Source organism: Sceloporus occidentalis, unplaced genomic scaffold (genome assembly GCF_023333645.1).
Source record: "Sceloporus occidentalis isolate IW3139 unplaced genomic scaffold, rSceOcc1.0.p SCAF_3, whole genome shotgun sequence".
Lineage (NCBI taxonomy): Eukaryota > Metazoa > Chordata > Lepidosauria > Squamata > Phrynosomatidae > Sceloporus > Sceloporus occidentalis.
The window spans coordinates 161,340,904-161,365,877 of NW_028316983.1; the positions used below are offsets into that span (position 1 = coordinate 161,340,904).

General features: G+C 39.6%; 1 protein-coding gene across 2 annotated transcripts in view; it reads left to right on the forward strand.

Annotated features, from left to right (window-relative positions):
- Positions 1-24,974, forward strand: part of FARS2 (phenylalanyl-tRNA synthetase 2, mitochondrial) — a 274,037-nt gene that overhangs the window by 149,478 nt on the left and 99,585 nt on the right. For both annotated transcript variants that reach the window (XM_089516677.1, XM_089516678.1), the window contains one exon: positions 17,147-17,307. In XM_089516677.1, coding sequence (XP_089372803.1) covers positions 17,147-17,307 — 161 coding nt within the window. The remainder of the gene's footprint in view (positions 1-17,146; positions 17,308-24,974) is intronic.

Sequence of the window (24,974 nt, forward strand, 5' to 3'; positions counted from 1 at the left end):
TACCTAGTTAATTATTATTCCTAAATACAGAAGTGCAGTTCTCAGATTCCTTGTTCAGAGCAAGTGCTGTTAGGTTTGAAACTGGTTTAATGGTATGAGATAGGAAAATCATATCCCCCAACATTTCACAAATGAAAACTGGGGCACTTTTGGCCAAGCAACATGTGGTCAAGATGACAAAAGTTATTAATGAGGAAAAATACACAAGAGAGGAGAGGCTGCAGCACCTTGCTTTTGTCAGAGCCGACTGGGAATTTAATTGAGTGCAGACTTGGAACTCAATTTGCAGCAACTGAAGTAAGCTGAGGACAAAGGAGACAAGTGGGAGGAGAAGGGAGAAACTTGGACATGTTAAAAACTGCTGAAAAAGTCAGATGATGGAGAAAAAATTGGTGCTGTCCCTGCCAAATTAGTTAGGGGCAATTATTAATTGATGAGGAATGTCCCTACCAAATAGGGACAATTGGGAGGGTATGGAGAATGGGGACACAACAGTTAAACATTTAACATCAGATTTTTCTTTCACATGCTAAAGATTTCTTTAAATTGTATGATTTAAATATGCTTCCTGTAAATGTAACAATGCACATTTAATTTTTACAACTTGTTTAATTATTGCCGCGGACACTTTTCTGACACACTTTAGTGGAGAATCAACAGCCCTGCCTGAAGGTAACTCTGCTTCAGAAATTAGTTTCTTATACCTCTTCCTGCCTCATTACACGCTGCATCTGTATCTCCAAACCTCTGGCGTTCTTTGCGGGTTCTTGTGGGGTTTAGAAAACAGAAATCCTCCTAGGGAATGTCTGCAGTATAGCACTGACCTTCATTGTAAAGATAGATTTTTTGGGGGGGGATATGTGGGGGAAAGAAACCTAAAGTTTTAATGTCAGAATTTGTAATAAGCATTAGGTTTTCTTTTGAAAGGCCTCTATAATTCAGAACACTTAAATGCAGTTTTTTCCTGCACTTAAAAAAAAATAACCACCTCTTCTCTTTAGATTCTTTCTCTGAGCTTGCTCTTTCGTCCTTGATTTTTTTTATGAAGCCTGTTCCCATTTCCCCCCTCCCTCATACTGAAAAGCTTGAATAATCTTCTGCAGTGTTATAATGCTTGTCAGCTCTTTCCAGACCTGAGCTTTAATGAAGTTTTTAGTTCTTGCCTTTGCGCTTTGTTCTCCTCTATTTTACCGATAGGCTAGAATTTCCTTATTTGAGCAGGGAAAGCTGTAGGAGACAGAAGGTCAAGAATAATTTTTCCTTTCCCCATATCCTTCTCCCTCTCTTTCTTCAATACAATTTGATACTTGTTTACACTCGAGTAAACATTCTGAATTCAATTGTGCTTACTCTCAAGTAGGAGTATACAAGGATGCAGCATTAATGGCTATATTCCTCAAGGGCTTTGATGACAAATGTGTCTTTTATAGCATATTTTCTGTGTTAGATGTTGGCAGGATCAGGTTCATAAAAATGCAAGCAAAATCATAACTGCCCAGGTAAAGAAGCATAGTACAATAAGCTTTTTTAAAAATCATTTGCAGTATGATTTAGGAACTGCATCTTATCCAGTTAGTATGGAAAGACCCGAGCAGACCCTAGAAAAAGGGGTAGAAATCTTACAGCCTTCCAGATGTTGCTGTGCTGCACAACCCACAGTCCTCATGACTGGCTATACTATCAAGGGCAGTGGATCTCAACCTTTGGCTCGCCAGATGTTTTGGACTTTAGCTTTTACAATCCTTAACTACTAGCGAAGCTGGCTGGTGTTTCTGAAAAATGAGGTCCAAAATACCTGGAGGACCAAAGTATCAGAATCACAGGGCTAGGCCCGCTGACAGTTGCTGTCCAACATCATCCAGAAGGGTGTATGATTCTCACACTGTCCACAAACAGGCTCTGTGTAAAAAAAAGCACAGTGGTAATGCTTTTTTTTTTTAACACAGAAAACAGGTGGTTGGCCTGTAGACGTTGTTCCTAGTAATTCTTGCCCCTGGAAGTATCAAATGAAGTAGAATTTGAAGTACGAATATTGATTTGAATGTTCCATCAGTCCCACTGCCTGCTTTCCCCACTTGCCATGGGTATGATGTCGATTCACTATCTTTCAGAACTCAGCTTCTCGTAGAATTAATAAAATGTGTTTGATTCAAGCAGAATGTGTTCCCTGCACAAAACAGATCAATTAGGTGGCTGTTGGAATTTCACCTAATGTGAAATTGGATTCCATTTGGGTCTTCTGGCCATCTGAAATTTTTAAGGAGCTGAGAAGGTAAGCATAAAAATTTAGACAGAGAACTCTCACCAAGGAGTTTGGCTTATTCTAAAATGTAGACCAGGTTTCACCTGCAGTGGAGCAAATTTGGCGATTTCTTCTGACATGAAATTTCTCTGACATTTGGACAACAAAAACATGGACTCGTTTCTATAACACCAGCATATTTTATCATGGCTTGAACATCTTTAATTGAGAGAACAGATAGTTAAAGTGGTATGTTTCCTTTCAGGCATCACTTTTACTGCCTTTTACTCATTTTGCCAGACTACACTGCCTTTAAGTATCACTCTGTGTGCAGTCTAAGCATTTTCTTACCATTAAAACTCTCTCCAATGATAGGTGGTTGAATTGCTATCATGTCCTCAAAGAGGTTCCTCCATACTCAGGAGCTGCTTGACCGTTTGCAGCTGCAAATGGGAATCCTGCCAAGAGGTCCCACCACACTGTTTTGTAACTAATGCCAGGGTTACACAGGTCAAAAGAGCAACAGAATCCACAGTCATTACGATATAAAGTACAATACTGTAAGAGGAAGTTGAATTGAAGGAGGAGGGTTGTGACATTGTGTGTGTATTACTTTTTTTCCTTTGTTGCATGCAGCATTGACCTAGTTTATTAACATTCATTTTATTAGTGCACATCCTTGGTTTCTGTGTTTATTAGATGGTTTTGGGGCTTCAATTTTTTTAGTCTCCCCCCCCCCCCCGGGTTATAAGCCCAAATCACTCTAGCCTGAAAACAATCTTTATTCTAGCTGGAAAAATTTTGCTAATACGTTGCAAATTTGTGCTTAAGCAATCTGCTTTTAGGATAATAGGGTTATTTTACAGAATAAGATACAGCAGTGGTAGATTTGTCTTTAAGGTTTTTCTGGTAGCAGACATAGTAGCCATTCTCTTCTTTAGCCTTTCCTGTGAAGAAAAAGTTAGACCACTGGTCAGTAGTGACCACTTAATTCATTATTTTGTAGACCAGGACTGGATTTAATTGTTATTTGTTTATTTATTCTGCCCTCTGTTTAGTGGGCTATTTTTCCATTAAGCGTAGTGGATTAAATGTGGTGTTATTATTTCCCAGTGCCCGTAATTCCACAGCTACTTGACATTGTATTATCATTGGTGAAGGTTTGCTTCTTACATGGTATACCATCACTTTCAGCTGTGTTTCTCAGCTTGCTTATAAGTGATACATTTGTATGAAAAACATGGTGTGGAAAAATTGCAGACTCTCCTATTTACTTGTCTCTTTCACTGCACAGGAAAAAACCCACACATTTATTTTCAGAAGATTGGATATGATCTGTTATACATTTGATGTTCCTTGTACATTATTCACACAAGTACATACATTAATGGAAGCTAGCCTTCACCTTATCTTTAAAACTGAGATAATGCACTTACACTGTACATAATGTTGACCCCCCCCCCCCAATTCCCCAATTATACTACTACTATCTGTTAATTCTGTGAAGGAAAGTGAACAGCCTACAAATAAAATCATGGAAGAGTGAGTTGAGTTGAATATAAAGGCTATAGTTCTGTTATCCCTTTCCTGGGAGTAAGGCCAGTGGAACACTTGCGGGATATATTTCAGACCAAATATGGATATAACTGCAATGTAAGAGTTTTCTAGTTTGAGGCCACTGTTTGAACCTTTTGTTAGTTGACTTGTGTTAGCTATTTTTTCCCCAGTTTCACTGCAAGTGTTCTTGGATGATCTATCACATTCCTTACTGAAACCAATGTAGATCAATGACTGATATTTAGAGTGAAGGATGAGTCTCTATAAGGCATAGCAGAGCTCTTAGCTCAGTGACTGAGTACACATTCTTTATGCTGAAGATTCCAGGTTCAGTTTCTGACACTGTCAAGTAAAAGGATTTAGTTCTCAGGAGTAAAAAAGGTCTCAGCATCAGATCCAGGAGAACTGGTCTCAATTTGAAAAGACAGAAGGTTGCTTGAGATACTGGTGATATAACGGTCTCAACATAAGATAGTTTCATTTTTCCAGTGTGGAGAACTGCAAAAGCAGTCTCAGTTTCTTTCTAATTCTTATTCATCAATGCTGGACCAAAGTCAGCTATGTTTTGAGATAGTTCTTGGGACTCTTAATGAATACATTCTTGCTTGGGGTGTGGACGTGTGTGTCATGCTGAGAAGTAGATGTAGAATTAAGTCGATAGAATGAGTTTTATCTCTTTATGGTTGCAGGTGTTAATCTTCCCTTCTGAAAGGAACATAGGATAAAATGCTTATTCCAAAAGGTGGAAATATCTGCTTCAAATGTTCTTCTATTGCCAAAATGAATGTCCATTTTCTTTTACATCTTTTTAACAGTGAAGTAAATTAGCATCCATATTTGATCAGCCAGGCACACAATTAGTAATATTCCTTAATCAATTGCCTAATGACTACTCCTACTGCATAATGATAATCTACATTCAATGATAATGCAAAGCTTATTGTTTTGCTTTATATGTTCAGTTTGCTGTCCCTGTTCTCTAAAAACAAGCCAGTTTCTTTCCAGCATCCTTGAGAAAATTGGTTCTTGTACTGCCAGCTGCAAGTTTATGGTTGGAAGTATTCCAGTTTAACTGTACTTTATTCTGATAGACAGTTCTCATCCTCTGTGGTCAAAGTTAATGCTGAATTCATCAGACTTTCTGGCTAACATGGGGTCTATCTAGTTCATATTTACAGCAGTTACCATGTAGGCATCTAGAGCAGGGATGGGCAACTGTGGTGGGTCTGGAGACTCATTTCGAAGAGACTCCACAACTGCCCAAAATTCCATAAGCAAGCAAACAAACACTCAAAAATCTGGAAGTGCCTGAAAGGCATTTCTGGTTTCCAAAAAGTCGTATTTTAAATGTTAACAATTTGTGGGGGTTGGGATTTAAGGTGAGGACAGTGAACTCCCCAGCCTTATGCTTCCTCTCTGAAAACCGGCATCAAATTAGTGTAGAATTTCCAGCTCCAAGCTCAGAGATAGGGACAGGGGCAAATAAAACAAACCCTGACCTCCCAAGAGTTCAGAACCGGAGATGAGATCAAAGGGTCTGATCTGAATTTCAAGCTTGGAGAACTCAACAACCACAAAGATACAATCAATTAAACTGGCTTTGCCTCTTTGCGCGTCTGGGTCTGATCTGAGCACTAAATCCAGAGCACTGATCAACCACAAAGATATAACAAGCTAAGGGGCTGTGCAGACAGCCCTGAAGGGGTAGCCTCCAGCTTCCCCTTCTACAGCCAGATCAGGGCTGTGTCAACCTCACGCCATGGCCCCGATCTGGCCTTTGCAGGGCACAAAAAGGAGCTGTAAAAAGTAATTCCTTTTTGCGTCCTGCAAAGGGTGCGATAGCTGCAATGTCATGGCTTTTACAGTGCTCCTTTGATGCTGCATCATGCGGATGCAGTGCCAGAGGAGTGCCGTGATGCCACGCGCCATATGGAGTGGTACACGGCATCATGCTGCCCTGGGAGGTGGAGTCAGGGCGTGCCTCATGTGGACGCTACACCCTGACTCCACCCCCAAGCTGGCTTTTAAGGTTGGTCTGCGCAGGGCCTCAGGTGGCTTTGTCTTTTTCTTCTATCCCTGAAAGCTGAGGAGTTGGAAGGGACAGTTAGAGAGCTATTTGTTTTATCTCTGTGCCTGACAGAGACGTTTCTTTACTGTATCCTTCCAGCTTTGTCATGTCTCATAAAAACAGAGCCAGAGAAGTTCAAAGCACTGGGTGAAATTTAGGACATATGAAGGGACAAAATCGGCCACTTCTCTTTGGATATAGGTATGGATAATGGCTGATGCTCCCCTTGTTCACCAGATTGGCTCCCCATTCAACATGGCAAACAGGTCAAGCCTGTTTAAGGAGCTCTGGTTGAGACTCAGCAGGCTTGGCCAATGCTACATCTGATAATGCCCCAGAATCGTCTTCCACATTTTGGGGTGATTCCATGGCAAGTTCACAGGGTTTCCTCAGTAAAAAAAATCAACATGGAGTGGGTTCTCTCAAAGAAGAAAGTTTTCAAGTCTTTCTTAGATGAATACAGAATGCTTACATACAGTAGTTTTCTTTGTCTTGTAGAGGCTCAGTATGACAAAGTCTGAAATCTCCTGCATGAATTGATCTCTTCATTAGCATCAAAATGATAGCAAGAGAAGCCAAAAAGAACTATACAAACTGAACCAAGTCAACTTTATAGAGGGGAAAAAAATACCTGACTGGAGAGAAAAATGCTGTGCTTTTCAAAAAAAGGAAACTTGTACAAAAAAAAAAACCCTGGAACTATTCCATGGAAGAAACTTGCTGTGAGTGAGTGTTTGAAAAAGAGAACTTGTATGGCACAGGGACTTAACTAGGGTTAGGCAATCTATGCCATGGGTCTGCTCTTTATTGTTGTTGTTGTTATCTCTGTCATTGATCAGAGGATATATCCTCAGCTATCCTTAGGTATGGAAGTGGTCTAGAATTCAACTGAACTACAACAATAACAGATAAGAAAACATTTAAAGCCTAGCTAGCTGTTGTTAGCATACCCTACACTCCTCTCGCTGGAATATGGGGTTTCATATTTGGATATCTAGAATTTTAGCTTGTATATGTTATGTATTGTTTAGGTATTTTATTTATCTGTTTATGTAAATAGATTATGTATTTTATGTATTTGTTTATGTAATTTTGTAAACCGCCTTGATCTTTTGGAAAGGCGGTATATAAATAATAATAACAATAATAACAATAATAATAATAATAATAATATCTAGAGTCAGGCATGTATTTAAGAGGGGAAAATGACCTTTGGAATACTAGGAAGTTTCACATGTTGGTCCAAAGGCATGTTGCACTAAATAACTATTAAATTGGTTTGCTCATCACTCCAACCTCTCCTAGGCTTGCTGCATATTTTCTTGCAATAGGGACTGTATGAGTGCCTTTTCAAAGCAGTTAAAGACCATATTTCCTCTCACTCTGGGCTGTGTCCCTATTCACTCCTTCTTATTTAACCATCCAGGGGGTGTCTCATATGCAATAAATGTTTGTCACTCTAAAGTTAAAGCCATCAGCCATTCTGGAATCCTATTCTCAATTCCCTGGGAAGACTCACTCACTGTGTGCCCCTCAGACACTATCTGAGCCCCACTCCATCTTTCATGAGCCCCCCCTTTCAGAGCTGGCAATAATCACTACCTCCAACTCTCAATTTTTTGCTCTTCAACCTTTTACACCTTGCTTTCTGTTAGCTCTGTATGGTTCTTAAGTTGCATTGGATTTATATGTCGGCATATACCTTTGCACATTTCAAAATAAGTGTTCTAGGCACAAACTATTTTCAGTGCCTTAGGGGCTCGTCAGACTGCCCCAAAGGGATGGTGGGATGCTGCCCCTTTCCTAGCAGGATCGGGGCCATGGCAACCTCACGCTGCAGCCCCAATCTGGCCTTTCAAGGTTACAAAGTGGCTCCCTTTTTCCACCCTCGAAAGGGCACCGTAGCCTCGAGGCTATATGGCACTCCTTTGGTAGTGCATCATCTGGACGCAGTGCTGGAGGAGCGTCATGACGCCATGTGCCATGTGAAGCAGCACGCAGTGTCAGGATGCCTTGGGGGGGCGGAGTCGAGCATGTGTCATTTTCCCATGCCGGCCTTTCAGGCTGGTCTGTAAAGGGCCGCGGTCTCTGCAAAGCTAGAAATGTTGGAGGGGAGAATTCTTATTGGGGGCAATGCACTCACTTTTCCCTCTCCTTCACTGTAGCTACAACCATGGGAACCAGTTATATGGAACTGAGCTGTGCTTTGTAGCCTGGGAAGCAGTGGGGAAAGATTCAGATAGGTAAGAGTTAGACTCTGGTTGCTACAGTATGGACCCAGCAGTGTGAAAACCAGGTTAAAATCTCTCCTCTCTGGATAGTCTTGGGGAAATCTTTTTTTTCCAGCTTGGAGAACCTCACATATACTTCATCTGGAGAAAAGCACAGATACAAATGCAATTTGTAGCTGTTCACATGTGAAGTATATACTCTCCTAACATCCTAATATGAAATATAACAGAGGAAAAACTTCTGAAAGTCAAAATGGAACTTGACCGTAGGAACAATGAGCACAATCAGAAACAAAGCACTCCTATTCAGAATGCAATGCTCAATGAAGTATAATTGCATTTCTTCAATTTAAAGCTTATTACCTTGCCATCATTGTAAATAGGATATTAACACTGAAAGTGAATGTCACTAGTGCCATTGGAAGTTCCTTTGCCCCATTTTAATAGCTTTCTGAAGTCTCCACTTACTGTATCATCCTGGATAAGTATTGTAACTTTTGAAATTGCATCATTTGATTTTTTTTTCTGAAACTGTTTCAGATCTTGGCATTTTAAAAAAATCTTGCCTTGCTCTCTGCTTGCTACACTCCATACAAACCCGTCCATATACCAGCATTTTGAAATCTCCTGTGCTTGTAAACAATCTTCCTGCCTTGTGTGTGTTTGTTACATGCCTTCAAGTTGTATCCAACTTATGGCACCCCTAAAGCATCCCTATCCCACAGTTTTCTTAGCAAGATTTGTTTAGAGGGGGCTTGCGTTTGCCTTCCTCTGAGGCTGAAGGAGCCTGATTTGTCCAAGATCATGCAGCAGGGATTCGAATCCTGGTCTCCCAAGTTGCAATCCAACACTCTACATGCCAACCACTACTTGCCTTATTCTCTGTCAAAGAACCATTTTGTAGCATGCTTACCATTAGTAAACTCAGTTGCTGCAACTGCATGGGGGGATTTTTTTTCACCTAGGAAGCATTACTGGGTCCATAAAACAAAATGGGAGAGTGAAGGAGTTTAGTAGGATTTATGTATGCTGAAGTTCACCTTACTAAATGCAGCTGGCTGCTTTAAGATCTCCTGAGGAGACCATAATGGGGATCTGGAGTGTGGTAAAATGATAACAGGACACCTGGACAGCAGCTGGCAAAATTTATTTTTTAAGACCATGCTGGCTAGGGAATACTGGGAGTTGTAGTTACTAACAGAAAAACACAAAGACTTTGAAAAATTACTAATGAAAGTTAAGGAAGGAAATGCAAACACAGGGTTACAGTTGCATATTGAGGGGAAAAGGACAACTTAAAAATGGATGAAGAAGACATCAAAACTTTAACTTCTAAGGTATGACAATATCAGAGTCTTACTTGCTCTGGTTATTGTCCAAAAGTCACTAATTTTGGGCTGTTAGAAAGACTGCAGAGTTTTCACTTTCATTTCTTGATGTGAGAGGAAGCTCTTTGGAATCACCTTGAAGCACTGCTATGCATGCAAGAGGATATCTGTTTTAGTTTAAAGTGACTGAACATCTCCCTACCCCCAGCCTGGCCCATACTTTCATAGTGAAACTTTGTTTTTGTTTTTAAAATCAGATAATCAGTGGGTTAAATGGATGGACCCTAGAACCAAAGAGCATGCAGTCCAGAATAAGCAACATCTGGGGTGGGAACTTTGGATCAGGCAGTGCTTCCAGAGTAGCTTTGGACGCGACCCAGTTAAGCAATGAAAAATGCCTGTGGGGCCAGACCTCTATCTTTTAGGTTGTGCAGTGCCATCCCATCTTTTCATTCTGAGATGGAATGCTTTCCTTGCATTAGCCCTATGTTAATATGTAGCAGTATAATTATGATGCTTGGCAGGGTTCCATTCTTTGTCTTGATTAAAGAAATTATGTAAGATTGAAGATTTGTTCACACAGTTGCCTCACTGAAGATCTACATCTCCCTTTCAACTGCATTATGTAGTGCCTGTGTGTGTGTGTGTGGAGTGGGATAGGTTTCCAGTGATGGAACAGAAGTGGTAGAGACCTCATTTGCTCTTCTTGCTGTTGCTCAGAACTTAGAAGTAACTAGTTGTAAATACCTACTTCTTGTTCTTGTGTGTCTTCAAGTTGTTTTCAATTTATGGAGACCCTAAGGCAAACCTATCACAGGGGTTTCTTGGCAGAATTTATTGAGAGGGAGTTTGCCTTTCCCTTCCTTTTCACTTTTATAGTTCTGGGAATATGCCATCTCTAAATGGTGAAGGAGGAATGCCGCACAGTTCTGGTACTGGCTCACACTGTTGCTTACAATGCTGTCTCATTCTCTGCAGATGTAAGAACAAGGTGAATGGGAGGAGAGGACATTTTTACACTGCAAACCAGCAACTTTTGGCATTCTGTTTTTTTTTTTTATAAAAAAACAACAATTTTTTTCTATTTTAGTTATTTTTTGAGAAGCAAACAGCAAAGAGTTATGTTCAAAAATGTAATCATAATCACAACAAACTACTAACAACTAACTCAGCACTTCCTTGGAACCGTAAACTTTAACTAATTTTTAAAGTTACTTTCCAAGCCCTGCTGTTGTTTTCTAATCCCAGAGTCCCAGCCTGATAAATCAAGACAGAACAAGCATGGGGACAGAAATTTGATGGATAAAAGGAGGGGGAGAAGGAATTGGGGGGTCATATTTGTGGGGGAGATTGAGGCATTAGGGGGCATACTGTACCTTGGTTTACCCCTACATCAATCCTATTTTAACTAGGTGAGAGAGCTTGCACATTTCAGTGGCTTGTGTGATCCAGCAAGATTATCCTTATGTCTATGTTGACCATACTGAAAGCATAAAGAATGGCTTCTGTGGGTGAGAGATGTAATGTCTGAATTGGCTTTTAGTTCCAGGATTTAAGGCAAACATTTTGGCACTGTGTTAATGCAAAGCAAATTTGGGGAGCAGACTCTATGACGACTTTGTGTAGAAGTGACAGACTTTTAATTGCATTTCCTTTGATTTGTCTGGCTGTCTTACAGCTCAAGAACAATTTCTGATCCAAGGTGAAACAGAAAATGATGGTTTGGGCTCACCTCTAGGGCTAACTTAAATGTGAGCTGGCTCATTCTCCAGAGACATGAGCCACAAATTTCATTTTGCATCCTCATGTAACCTTCACCCTGACTGCTTCTCAGCTAGTACAAAATGAACATGAAAACAGATGAGGCTGGACCAGGAATGCTTTAGACACAACAGTGGTAGAAAAAAAAGCCACCAGTTAAAAACATTATGAACAGCCTAAGGGGGACTAACAAGACCTCTTGGGGAATTTTTTTTAAAAGTTTGTGTTTAATAAGTCTATAATGGGAATGTAAGTCCTGCATGGATTCAAAAGTACATTTGATTTTTCCTGTTCCATGTTTTGTCCATTTTTAATATTCAATTGTGGTGGTAAATGATATGAGAGAGGCTCAGTTGCGCTTCTGGGTGTCACTCATGAAAATTGTTCTAATTTTTCTTTCTGGTTCATACTTTCTTAATGAAATAGACTCACCTTAAATCTACCACATATATACATATGCATAAGGCTACCTGCAGTGGTTTAGTGGTTAAGATGCCAGTTCTGATGATCGGAAGATCGGAGGGTTGGCAGTTCGAGGACCGGGTGCTGCATGATGGGGATGAGCTCCTATCACTAGTCCCAGTTTCTGCCAACCTAGCTGCTCGAAAGCATGCAAATGCAAGTAGATAGAAAGGTACCACTTCTCAGTGGTAAGGTAACAGTGTTTAGTGGAGTCATGCTGGCCACGTGACCACCAGAGCAGTACTTGGACAATGTTCAGCTTAGAAACGGAGATGAGCACCGCCCCCTATACAGTGCGCCCGCGTTATACGCGATTTGAGCGTATGTGCTCAAGCCATGCGAGAGCGCAAGGGGAAGCATGTCCCATTCAGATGAATGGGGTGCACGCCAATGGTGCCCTGCACTCTCCCACCCCGCCCTGCCCCCATGCCGCCATGCACACATGCCCCATTCATGTGTGTGTGTGGGGGGTCCAGAACGGATCCCCCACGTAACGCGAGTTTCCACTGTAGTTGGTTATGACTAGACATTCATGTCAAGGGACTACCTTTACTTTTACCTGCTATATATGTTGTTTCTGAGGGTAAAGATATGCTAAGAGTTACCACTAAAGTCTACACAAGGAACACAGGAACTTATCCTATCCTAAGAGCGTTAATTCATCTAGCTCAGTATTGCCTACACAAAGAGTGGGCAGAAAATCATTAGCTAATTAATTTTTATTGTATTGTATTTCTACCTGATGTATCAGAATAACTTGGCTGGCTTTGGGTTTTACAGGTTGAATTTCCCTTATCCAGAGTTCCGAAATACTAAAAAACCCAAAACTTTTTTCATGGATGGCTGAGATAGTGACACCTTTGCTTTCTGATGGTTCAATGAACATAAACTTTATTTCATGCACAAATTGTTAAAAATATTGTATAAAATTAACTTCAGACTATGATGTTTATGATCACACTATACTCTTAAAGTGCTACTATTCCACTTTGACTCCTCTAGCTGCCTCCTGTTGCATTCTGGTATTGGCAGTTTTAAGGAGGGGTATTTAGAATTCTCAGGCAGAGAACTTCTCTGCCTGAGAATTCCAAATACCCCTCCTTAAAACTGCAAATCCCAGAATGCAACAGGAGGCAGCTAGAGGAGTCAAAGTGGAATAGTAGCACTTTAAGAGTATAGTGTGATAAACATCTATGTGTATAATGTGTGTATGAAACATAAATGAATGTTGTGTTTAGCCTTCGTTCCCATCTCCAAGCTATCTCATTATGTATATGCAAATATAGGTACAGTATTTTTAAAAAATCCAAAACATATCTGGTCTCAAGCATTTTGGATGAGGGATACTCAACCTGTATGTATTTTGAATCAAGCAACTGAAGCATTTGCTGCTTTGCTTTACAAAGACTTGAGCCAGCCCTACATGCACATGCGCACTTATACTTCTACCACTCACTGTCTCATACAGACATACACATCACTATCCAGCTGATAAGCATGAGAAACTACTGAGAGCACACTGACTGGTCCACTTCTCAGGTGTTTCCAATCATCTCAGCAGCCAGAGGAGGACATGCTGTCAGCTAGAAGGGAAAGTGCCTGTAGACTGCATTTAAACTGACCCAAAGCTGCGTGAGACTGCTTGTTATCTATGGGTTGGTACAGACTGTTGTTTAAACGCCACCCCTTTTTGCTTCACAGCATTATTGCAGCAACCAAATGGAGCGGTAATGCTGCAGAGCAAAAAAGGAGCCGCCTAGAGCAACTTGCATGTAAGGCGTACACTCTACCAGTGCCCTCAAGAGTCACCAATGTTGCATTCCTTCCTTTTTTTCCCTTAACATGTAAAATGAATTATTCCAGGTTATGTTATCTTTACAGTGTACGTTCTCCTGTCCCTGGTCCACATCACTAGCTGGCTGGCTAACTGGCTTTCTCCAAATCATTTTTGCTACATGGTCCTAATTTTCTTTGCCCTTGCAACACATCCATAAATCTCAAGAGAATATTCTTCCAGTGAATGTAAACTTTCTACACATTGATCTTGACCAGGTTACATACAAATTTCTGTTCCTAAGGCTGGTTAATTCCAGATACCGGGTCTTTATGGAAAAGAAGTTGTGTGGTTGACTGATCAGTTAAAAATACTTATTTTTATTAATTCTGATGAGAGGGACCCCTGTTTTTAAGGAATAAAGCTGTGGTAAGTGAATTTAAGTTGTTATTCAGGCAGCGAATACTGCCTGATGAACCATTTTGAAAGGTCAAGACTAAAGATGTGTCTGGGAAGAAGAAGAGAGTGATAAATTGTTGGCAGCACTGTGATCTGCATCTGGAACATGGCCAATAGGCTAAATATATATGTAAAGAGGGCAAGTTTACACTCTTGTTCTGGAGAATGACTTTTAAATTTTCAGTGTAAAATTATTGTCAGACTGTGTTTACTCTGCATGTATTTGCTCTTACCTAGTTGTAGATTTTCATAATAGTTAGCCTCAGTCAATCCTGCAATCATGGAAAAACAGGCCAGTTCCTGCATTCCGTATAATGTTATATATTAGATGTGGTGTGGAAAATGGCCAGCTTTGGGGTGACTACCAACCACCATATAAAGCCCAGGGATGATGAAGACAAGTTGTTTGCAGGGAAAGACCAAGAGAAAGCATGTCTGTGGACAGCTCTACTTCATGACTTTTATCCCAGTTTTTGAAATGTATTGCTTAATTTTTTTGTCATTCTCTTTTTTCCATCTGCTTTTTAAATAAAAAGTTCTCTGGGATTTCAAACAATAGCGAAACAGCGTTTTGGTAATTTTAAATGCTAATATTCTACAACATTTTACTTATAAACATATGTGATTGATGTTCAAAGTGGACTGTGTTGATGAACAGAGATCGAGTGTCAACTTGGACTGTTCTTTTCTTTTGAGATCTGCTGATATTCTCAAACTAGAGAAGAGAGGAGAATGCAATTAAAAGCTGCCTGCCAGTTTTGTTTTTATTTGTTTTCCCTTGTCTTTCAATTATATTTTGGATAATGATAGCCAAGATGCAACTTCATAATAAGAGTGAGTCTTAAAGGACATTGTGGCCTTTTCAGCATTTCAGATAATTTCTGGTAAGAAATAAGGTTGTTTTAATTGTCATTATACTGTAATTATAGAATCATAGAAGTCAGATATCTTCCTTGTAATCCACTTTTTAAAATGATAGTAGTGCTACTAAAACTGAAGTTAAATCTTCGTGCCTGTGAAAATCAACAGCAAAGATAATTCTCTGCACACTTGTTTGTTTGGTAGAATGATCTGGTGCTACTTGCCTAGTAATCTACTGTACACTGCACTTGTTCTTAACTTCTGGCCTGCTGTGGTTTGGATTACAGGAGTTGATCATGCAGTTCTGGTTTATATAGGTAATCCTGTCTTGCAGAAAGGGGTTGGAATACATTGAGATTTGCTGAATTTTTTAACCCCTTTATAGCAAAGTATGTTTACCTTGCTATTGTCAGTCTTACTGATAAAAGCTATCCCCATGACAGCAATAGGTGACAATAACAAAATAGGATTCTGATAAAAGCCTGAATGGCAGACAAGCCTCAGAAGTTTATCACAGGGGGGCAAACTGCAAAAATCCCATTCAGAAACGAGATTTAAAAACCAGGGGGAAAAAACCAACAAAAGCGGGTAGTTTTTCACACACAGTGATTAATGTAACATTAACCCAAACAGAAAGTAGACAAAACCCATCCCTTTGTACTTTCGGGATTTTCTGGGTTTTGTCGTCTGAAAAACAACCCGCTTTTGTGGTTTTTTTTTCTATTTTCTGTTCAGGTTAAGCCCGAACATTGTTCGAAAAACTACCTGCAGGTTTTTTTCAGTTTAAATCCAGTTTCTGTACAGGATCCATCCCATGTGATAAACTCTTCAGAAGGAGCATATATATTTCCCCTGGACAGGCTGGAGTGAAGCCTACAGCATCAGAATCTGGTTAGAGAAGCTCCTACCTCCCATAGCTGTTGAATGGCTGCCCTCTCCAGAAGCTGGATTTCTTGGAAGATTACCAGTGTGTGGAGGCTAAAGACGGTTGCTGCATGCTGCACCATACTTTGTTGTTGCTGTGAGCTTCCGAGTCATATTTGACTTATGGTAACCTTAAGGTGAACCTATCATAGAGGTTTTTTGGCAAGTTTCTTCATAGGGGGTTTGCTATTGCCATCCTCTGAGGCTGAGAGAATGTGAATTGCCAATGGTCACCCAGTGGGTTTTTCTGTTCGAGTAGGGAATCGAACCTTGATCCCCAGAGTTGTAGTCCAACACCCAAACCACTATGTCATACTTGCCCTCCAGCAGACCTGACTTTGTATCAAACTATGTTTTCCTTCATCTTCAGTCTTATAAGTGCAACAATTTGTGTTGCTCTTTAGAAATTATTCACTGTCTGGAAACAATGACCCTTGAGGTTCAGTTACACTGATGTTCAGTTACATTCTGGCTGAGATTCTACATCAGGGGTAGGCAACCTACGTCCCGTGGGCTGGATCTGGCCCAGTGAGGCCTTGGGACCGGCCCCAGCCCAGTCCTGCTGCTGATTGCCGCTGGGGTGTTTGGCCTCTCGTGCAAGGGCGCGGGGCCTTTGGCCTATCAGGAGGAGGCAGGCAAGGGGGGGCAAGCGGGGGGCAAGGGGGGGCAAGTGGCGGGCAAGGGGGGCAATTGTCTACAGAAGCCTCAGAAACATGCATTTATATTAACATTTTTTTTAAATCAGCAAATTTTTTCACGTGTCCTCCATTTGCAAATTTGTCCTATATTTGTCCCGGGTTATTTATTTATATAATTTTTTTTAAAAAAAATATTTATTTATTTTTTGGCTCCGGCCCCCCAGTTGTCTGAGGGACAGCAACCCGGCCCCCGGGTCAAAAAGGTTGCCAACCCCTGTCCTACATCATACAAGTAGAGTGGAGTGCTCTACCCCAGGAGTTCTGTGTCCTCCTCCTGCCCCAGTAGCTGTCAAGCCTCGGAAAGAGCTGCTGCTTATGAGAAAGGAGAGTAGGGAAGAGAGAGGTAATTTAATAATGGCCCTGCCTCAGAGGGGAAAGAAGCAAGGATTTGCTCACAGATAGAGTTTCCCCTCATTTGTTTTGCTCAGAACAGTTGTATCTTTGTAATCTGAATTGCATTCCTCTCCTTCCTCTCCTCACTAGTCAGTAGCAGCAGTAGTAGCCATGACCCCTCCTGCAACTTGATAGCTAAAGGTGGACAGGGTTGGGCAGGACAGAAAGAGCTAGATAGTAGGCCTATGTGCCCAGTCTAAAAAGAGACCTACATGCCCATAAGCATCATTGAGTGCATATGTCACTGATAAAGTTCTGCACTCTAAAATTCACTCACCACCAGGCAAATATGCCTTGGCTTTGTCCTCTTTCAGTTCATTTTATGGCATCCTTCCTGCACAATTGTCCGCCTGTTCAATTGTTAAAAGTTTTCTTTATGTCATTGCAGCTGGTGCCGAGAACAAAATTGGCTGGGCGTTTGGTCTGGGATTGGAGAGGCTGGCCATGATCTTGTATGGCATCCCTGACATCCGCCTTTTCTGGAGCAAAGACGAGCGTTTCCTGAATCAGTTCCAAGTGCCTCACATTGATGAAAAGATAGAATTCCAGGTAAAATAATATGGAAAGATGTTGTGTGTTTCAAAAGGTTCATGCTTGCAGAAGGCAATAGCTAGGGAAGGAAAAGTTTCCCTTAGTTATGGTAACATTGTTGGGCAACTCTGGTGTCTTCTGGGTACCCATTCATTTCAATGTGGCTTGTACAAGAAAGTTAGCCCAAGTCATTTGAACTCCAGGTTATTTGGTACCCTACTTTACCATAAGTATTGCAGAGTCTAAAGATGAAAAACATTTCCAGCTACCATTTCCTGAAGGTAAGGTGTGTCACTTTCAGAATGTTTCATAAATAATCTAGTGTCATATTTACCTGTGGGCCTTCTTCATACAGTAGTGGTATGACAGGTCATAGTCTTATCCGCTATGGGGTAATGACTCAAGTAACAGGCAAGTGCTTTACAATACAGGAACCTTGTTCATGTAATCTACTCTTACACTTTAGGGGGACATGCACATGAAGTACTGAGCTCATCTATGGCATTTGCAGAGAAGAAGGTAGCATTGGCAGGCCAGCAGTTTTCCAGGCCCTGAAAGTTCAATAGCAAAACCAGAGATCTAGGAATGACCCTTTGTGATGTCACAAGGGGTAGGACCTTTTGATTGCTGGGGTGATGTTAAAATGGGCAACCCTTAGTGGTGTCACTAAGTATGATACATTAAGCATCAACCACAGCTGCACAGAGCATGTCATACAAATAAAAAACACGAAGTCTAACAAATGAATATTTCAAGGGCACATTTCAACAAATATTTCAAGTACTCTTGCCCAGATTCCTTCCCTTTCTCCCTCAGAGTGTCCAAACCCTGACATTTAAAAATCCTAGAAAAAGAGGTATGTTGTTTATTTTCCCCTTCAAAGCCCTAAGTTTAGAATTTCTCAGGGCTTAGAAAAGTTACTTTTTGTACTTCAGCTCCCATAATCCCATCCTGACCATTTTGATAAAGAGCAGAATTTTGTCATTTGTAATAAGGAGCAGAACCAGTGGCGCAGCTGGTGGGGGATTCTGGAAGCTGTAATCCAAGATATAATTTTTCCAAGCTTTGTTCCTTATCACAAAGTGAATTTTCACCAAACCTCTAAACTTAATGTCCTGCAACAGTGATATAGGCAAGTATTACTTCCTCTTAGCTTTCTAAGGGTGGTTGTGTATTTGTTTTTAAATATATTCTTCTCTAATTGTATTCATTTAACTTAATCAATATTAGCTGAAAAGGGCATACAGGTTTCATCGTCATGTGTTATATGCCCTGATTTTCAGAAAAGGTTGGGTTATCAGATGGCTATGGAGAAGTAGCAGGCTTGATCCTTGACATATACATATGGGAAAGCACTTGCAACTCCAAAAAGAAATTGTCACCCTGGCCTAGCTAAAGCAGCTTGGAGAAGAATTTGCAAGTGGGAGGCCTGAGAACAGCTAGAAGAATAAACAAATCAAATTATATGCAACTACCTGCTAGTACTCTGCCTTCATACTAAGTCTAAAGCATGGGACAACGTGTTTTCTAATCAGTGGTCAGAGTTGCTTGGCTGTTGTGCTTGGATCAAGCACACAGTGGTTGAGCAACTGGCCAAGAGCCATGGGCATTTGTTATGCCTGTTAAGTCAACTACATAGCTGTGGGAAACTTGGTGATTGGAAATTTCCAGTGCAGCCCTTAATCCGTCTTTCCTGGCCTTCGAAGAGCAGCAAAGCAAATGGATTAAAAACTCCAAAAGTGAGAGAGGGGCTCATACTTCAGGATAGAAGGAGGAGTAAAGGTAAAGGACACATTTAAGTTTTTCTCTGGAGCCTATGATAAAGGTAGAGTGAATTCTAAACTCTATTACATAATTAGTGTGGACAAAGGACTCTTACCAAGAGCTGGAAAAGGGGAGAAGCTCAAATCGCTACAGATGTACTTCATTTGGTAGCTGTCATAAGAAATCCACTGTTAGAGAAGAACATGAAAACAAGGATCTAATTGAGTGGGGAATAGTATCTTTACTACTCCTGGTGCAAGTTTAGTGCCTTGAAAAAGGATCAAACTAAAAAAAAAGGATCAAACTAAAAAAAAAAAAAGAAGCAAAGTAAGAGATCTATGAATTTAAAACACAGAGCCATAATCGATAACAAACGCCTAAAATACTCACATAACATAATTCAAAATAGAAGCAAAACAAAACCAATGAAGACAAAATGGATTAAAACACCAGAGCTCCAATAACTGTGATGGCTTGCCAGTGGCATTTGTGCCATTTCCTAGATGACGGGAATATTGACACCGTATCTGAGACCCACGAGGGAGAAGAATGCATAGTTAACACAGCATTTTTTTCAGAGGGGCACTGAAAAACAGTCTTTGGCCAACTCAAAGTTAACACAAGACTGAAAGGGAGAGAAGGAGGAGAAGTCAGGGAACTAAACAGTAGCTTTCCCTCAGATCTAAGCTAGTGCTTAGATTTCTAAACTTGCCAATATATTGTCAGTGTGGTTAGGTCTCGAGCATTTTCATCCTGTCTAGTATGAACATGTAAACAGTACTGTAACAGGTTAATGTAAGCCCATCCACAAGTGCCAAATGCCATTAGGTTTGTGGTTCTTTTTCTATTTCTTACCCTGCTCATTTGCAGGATCAAGGAACAACATATGATATTCCTTAGTTTGGAAGGCGTTGCTCTTTCTCTCTCTCACTGTAATGTTGTCATGTCACATCACTGAGGAAGTATGATGGCTAAAATATAAAGGAGCCATTTCAGCCTCTTCTACCTCTATAGGAATGAAAATATGTCTGTTGTTACCATCACCACCACTACTACTATCATCCATCATCATCATCATCATCATCATCATCACCACCATCATGCCTTTAAGTTCCACATTTCCCCAATATTGGGATTCAAGGTGGCTTATAAAATATTAAAACTAACACAGATTCAAATACCTACAAGAAGTTATTTTAAAATGCAGTTAAGCAATCTATTGAAATAAAACAATTTAAAAAATCCATTAAGAACACAAGATAAAAAAAACCAAGGCAGCACAACATTATAATCCCGTTATAATCAGTTCCTGAAAGCTTGTCAGAATATAAAGGATTTTAGTTGCCATTGTCAGTAAGGAAGGACCCATCCTAACCTCCCTCTAAAAGGAGCAGCCACAGAGAAGGTCTCAACAAATATGCCTGAGAAGGTGATGGAATTGAGAGAAGGGCCTTTGCCAAAGATTTTATTGTGTGGATGAGCTCATATAATTTTAATTTTAATTTAATAATTTGTTTTATTTATATACCGCTATTGCAAAGATCATAGCGGAGAACAGCAAGTAAGCTAATTAGCAAGTAAGGGAGATCAAGTCTTTCAGATAGCCTGGACCTCAGCTAAGCTACTACAGAATACCTAGATCATAGGTCTACTTCTGAGTGGAATGACCAAACTATCCCATCCTGCTACATGGAGGTGAATTTCTTCAGCTACTAGCAAGTATGAAGAAGCAACAATGGCCTTCCTGCAGCTACTTATCAATGCAATATTCTTACTTTGGTGGCATGATGAAGGGTTGGACCCACATCAAGCTATCTTGGGCAACCACATTAAAAATGAAAGGCTGGTCTTTCTAGATGGAGGAATCTGTGATAGGAACCCCACCTGCTGTGGCTTCATCAAGAAAGAAAATTCTCTGCCACTTGTTTTCTTCTTGGTGTAATTTTCGTTCATCACTTTACTATATCATTAGCATTATTTCATAAGAAAAAAGTAAATAGCTTCAGTGGGCACTGCATTCTCAGATATTTTTCATCAAGATTGGGTAACAGTGCCTAAATGGTTATCCATTTATTATGTTTACTTTTTAATACCACATCTATTAAAGGCAAATAGGCAGCCATTAGTATGTAAATTGAACTTGGATGCCTGAAATAATGAGGTGCAGCCCGCAATATGAATTATTGGCTAATTAGCTTTATTGTAATTGAGGATATGTGCAAAGTGTGTATATCTGAATATTGCATATACATGTGAGAATATCTGAGTGGGTGTGCCAAAGGAATTTGCATATGCAATATATATTCCAAGTATGACATCTTACCATAGAAGCATGTTGTTTTTCTAGTTCTGCCCTGTTACACCTCTTTCATTCTCCTTAGTAAAAGTGTGATCCTTATGCATGCAATTTGATTCTATAGAGCTGTGAGAGGCAAGAGAGCAGTGCACTTACACATTTAGCGATGCGGCAAAATGCAGTCAAATTCAATTGAGTAGTGACAACCTATTGTTGTAATTATATTTCCACTTTTCTCAGTTCAGGACTCAAAGCAGCTTACATCCTAGTAAGTCTGTAGAGGATTTTAATGCTAGAAATTAATTCTGCAAGTGTTCCTTTTGTAAAAGTAAAGGTAAAGTTTTCCCTTGACATGAATATCTTACTCATAACCGACTATAGGGGGTGGTGCTCATCTCCATTACTAAGCCAAAGAACCAAAAACGACTCTGTGGTGATGTGGCCAGCATGACTTCATGGATCACTGTTACCTTCCCACTGAAGTTGTACCTATTTATCTGTTGTATTTGCATGCTTTCGAACTGCTAGTTTGGCAGAAGCTAAGATTAGTGATGGGAGCTCACCCCATCACGTGACACGTGGGCCTTGAACTGCCAACCTTGTGACCTTATGATTATCAGAACTGGCATCTTAACCACTAAGCAACTACATCCTTTTGTATGGCCACATTATGACACTGGATTCACTCAGTGGATTTAAATTCACTTATGTTTTTCATAGGTCTCCTATCTCATTTATTGAAAATGGGGTTTGTGGGGAAGTTGAAAAAATCTGTTTGAATCTTGTCTGTTTGACAAGAAAGAAAATAATATTGCATTAAAAAAAACAGAGTTAGAAGAAATTCTCGAATCCAAAAATAGAAGCCTACTCTCTAAGCTATGCAAATACCTATTAAAAACTGAAATTGAAAAAGAGATACTTAAGAATAATAAGATTGCTTGGGCACAAAATATAGGATATCCCATTGAATTTTCTCAATGAGAATACACTTGGACAAAATGAATAAACTATACCAGAAGCCAAAATATAAAAGAAAATGCTTTATCATTGGTATGTGACACTGGATAAATTAGCTAAAATATATGGTTTGAATTACAAATGCTGGAAATATGGCAAAGAAAAAGGAACCTTTCTCCGTGTATGGTGGTCATGTGACAAAATTAAAAAATATTGGTTGGGGATACATAAGACAATATGTGATATATTTAATATTGCTTTGGAATTTAAGCCTGAATTATATTTGCTAAAACATTTGGACTTGGAATTTGAAAAACAATTTGGTAGAATACTGTTTCACCTAATTGTTGCAGCAAGAATAACACTAGCCAAGCATTGGAAGGAAGATCTGATCCCAGAAAAAGAGGAGTGGATTGAAAGAATATATGACATGGCAGAAATGGACAAGCTTACAAGATTATTGTCGGATGGAAACACAGAAAAATTTGAAAAAGATTGGAATGTGATTGTAAAATTTCTATCTGAAAGAAAGAATCAGGAAGTAGTAGGAGGTTTTACATGAGACTGAAAGTTTAAAATTAAATGAAATAACAGAAATAATAGAAACAAGAGAAATAATAGGAAAATAATCAGAAAACAGAGAATAATAGAAAAGGTAATTGGAGTAAAGGATAAAGAATAGGATATTTAAAAGATAGTGGAAAGATGTGCAATGCACTTATTAAAAAGGACAGTTACATGATTACAAAAGAAGTATTGCCAAATAATCTGTATCGTAAGACAGGAAGGTTATGTTGTTGTGTAATTATAGAATTTGTAAATTGTGTCAATTTAGAAAAGTATTTTTAAGGAAAACCAAAGTTACATTCGGATCAAGAAAGAAATAAGAGAGAATACAATAAGTGGAAGGAGGTAAGAGTAAGTGTAAGAGCAAGAATTAGAAATAATAATAATAATAACAATAATAATAATTTGTTTTATTTATATACCGCTATTCCAAAGATCATAGCGGTGAACAGCAAGTAAGCTAATTAGCAAGTAAGCTCGGAAGGATGCAAGCCTGAGTTGAGCTTGGGCCCTTTTGCTGGTCTTGAACTCGCAACCTTGTGGTTTTGAGTGAATGGCTGCAGTACAGGCATTTAACCACTGCGCCACCAGGGCGCCACCAGAAAGAAAGGAAGGAAGAAGAATAGAAGTGAGGAGGAAGTAAGAAAGGAAAGGATAGAGTGAGATAGACAGATGAATTTAGAAGGAGGAGAAGAGGTGAAGTAAAGTTAGAGAGGAGGGGAAAAGAAGGGATCCGAAGGTTACTTTAATAAGGAATCTATAAATAACATCAGTTTTTGTAGATTGTTTGTAGATGATATGTCTGTGTTTAGTTAAGTGTTGCTAATTGACAAATTGCAAAATGTGTTTTTGTATGTCTTTTTTCTGTGTATGTAGTATGTTATTTCAAGTGGTTGTCTGTGTCTTTGTGTAACTATATAATATAAGCAATAAAAAGAATATGTAAAAAAAAGAAGAAAAATCTGTTTGGATTCAACATGGTGATTGTATTGTCAGGGATGATGGGAGTTGTAGCTCTTCACCTCTGGCTCGAACTCACCACCTTGTTACGCACCGACACTGACCAGTTTTGGCCAGTGGTTAAAGCTTTGCTCTAAAGCAGCAGAGTTACAGAGAATAGGCTGAAGACCCTGACAAACTCTCCAAGCCTTCTCACTCTTGCTTCCACAGAAGTCTTCACACTTCTTCAGGATCCAGCTGGCTCTTGTATCTTCACTCAAGACACCAGACAACTCAGTAGTCTTATATAAAAGATCTACTTTATTCTACTATATACAGCTCCAAAACTATCCAATACAACTCCTCACTACCACTCACTACTACCCACACAATACATAGGAATTCATAGCCATTATTATAGTCATTGCAAAATACCACCCACTGTTGTCTGTTTCCACCCAGTGGGCGTGTACATCCACTCTCATTGGTTCTCTTGTTTCTACTCAGAATTAATGATTTCATCATCTCAGCCTTGACCACTTAACAATTCTCAGGTGTGTTCAATTATCCACTTTGCATTTCTGTCCTTGGCATTTAGGACTTGTTAATTACATTACCTTTTACACCTGTGTGGCTTCTAATTGCTTCTGCTGAGTCATCCTGACTCTCACATACATGTTTTATTTCTTTCACTGTATATCCCATGTTGCATTTTCCTTAACATGTATATGGATGTATACTGGACCATTCTGCATACCAGATTCATTGTGAAGTGACAGAAACAAAATATTAACCATATGGAAAACAGCTCGTAGATACACACATACATATTTGTTTCAACAAATGTAGATTGAATATGAATATAGCCAATCTACTTTAGCTTAAACGAATAAATAGTATTGCATTTTTTTATATAAAAATAAAAATAATTGCACTTTTTTAAAAAATGGCAGGTATTGAAAAATCCAGTTATCACTTTTATTTGTTCTCTGTGGATGCTAAAATGTTAACTACCTTGAAAGAAGAAAACCAGTAAAGCTAAACCTTAAAATGTAAAGTTTATGGTAATCTCAGAAACAATAATCAGAACTGAAGGGTAGAGTAAACGTATTTTCAAATCAGGACTGCTTCATTGCGATATCAGTATTTTAGAGAAATTACA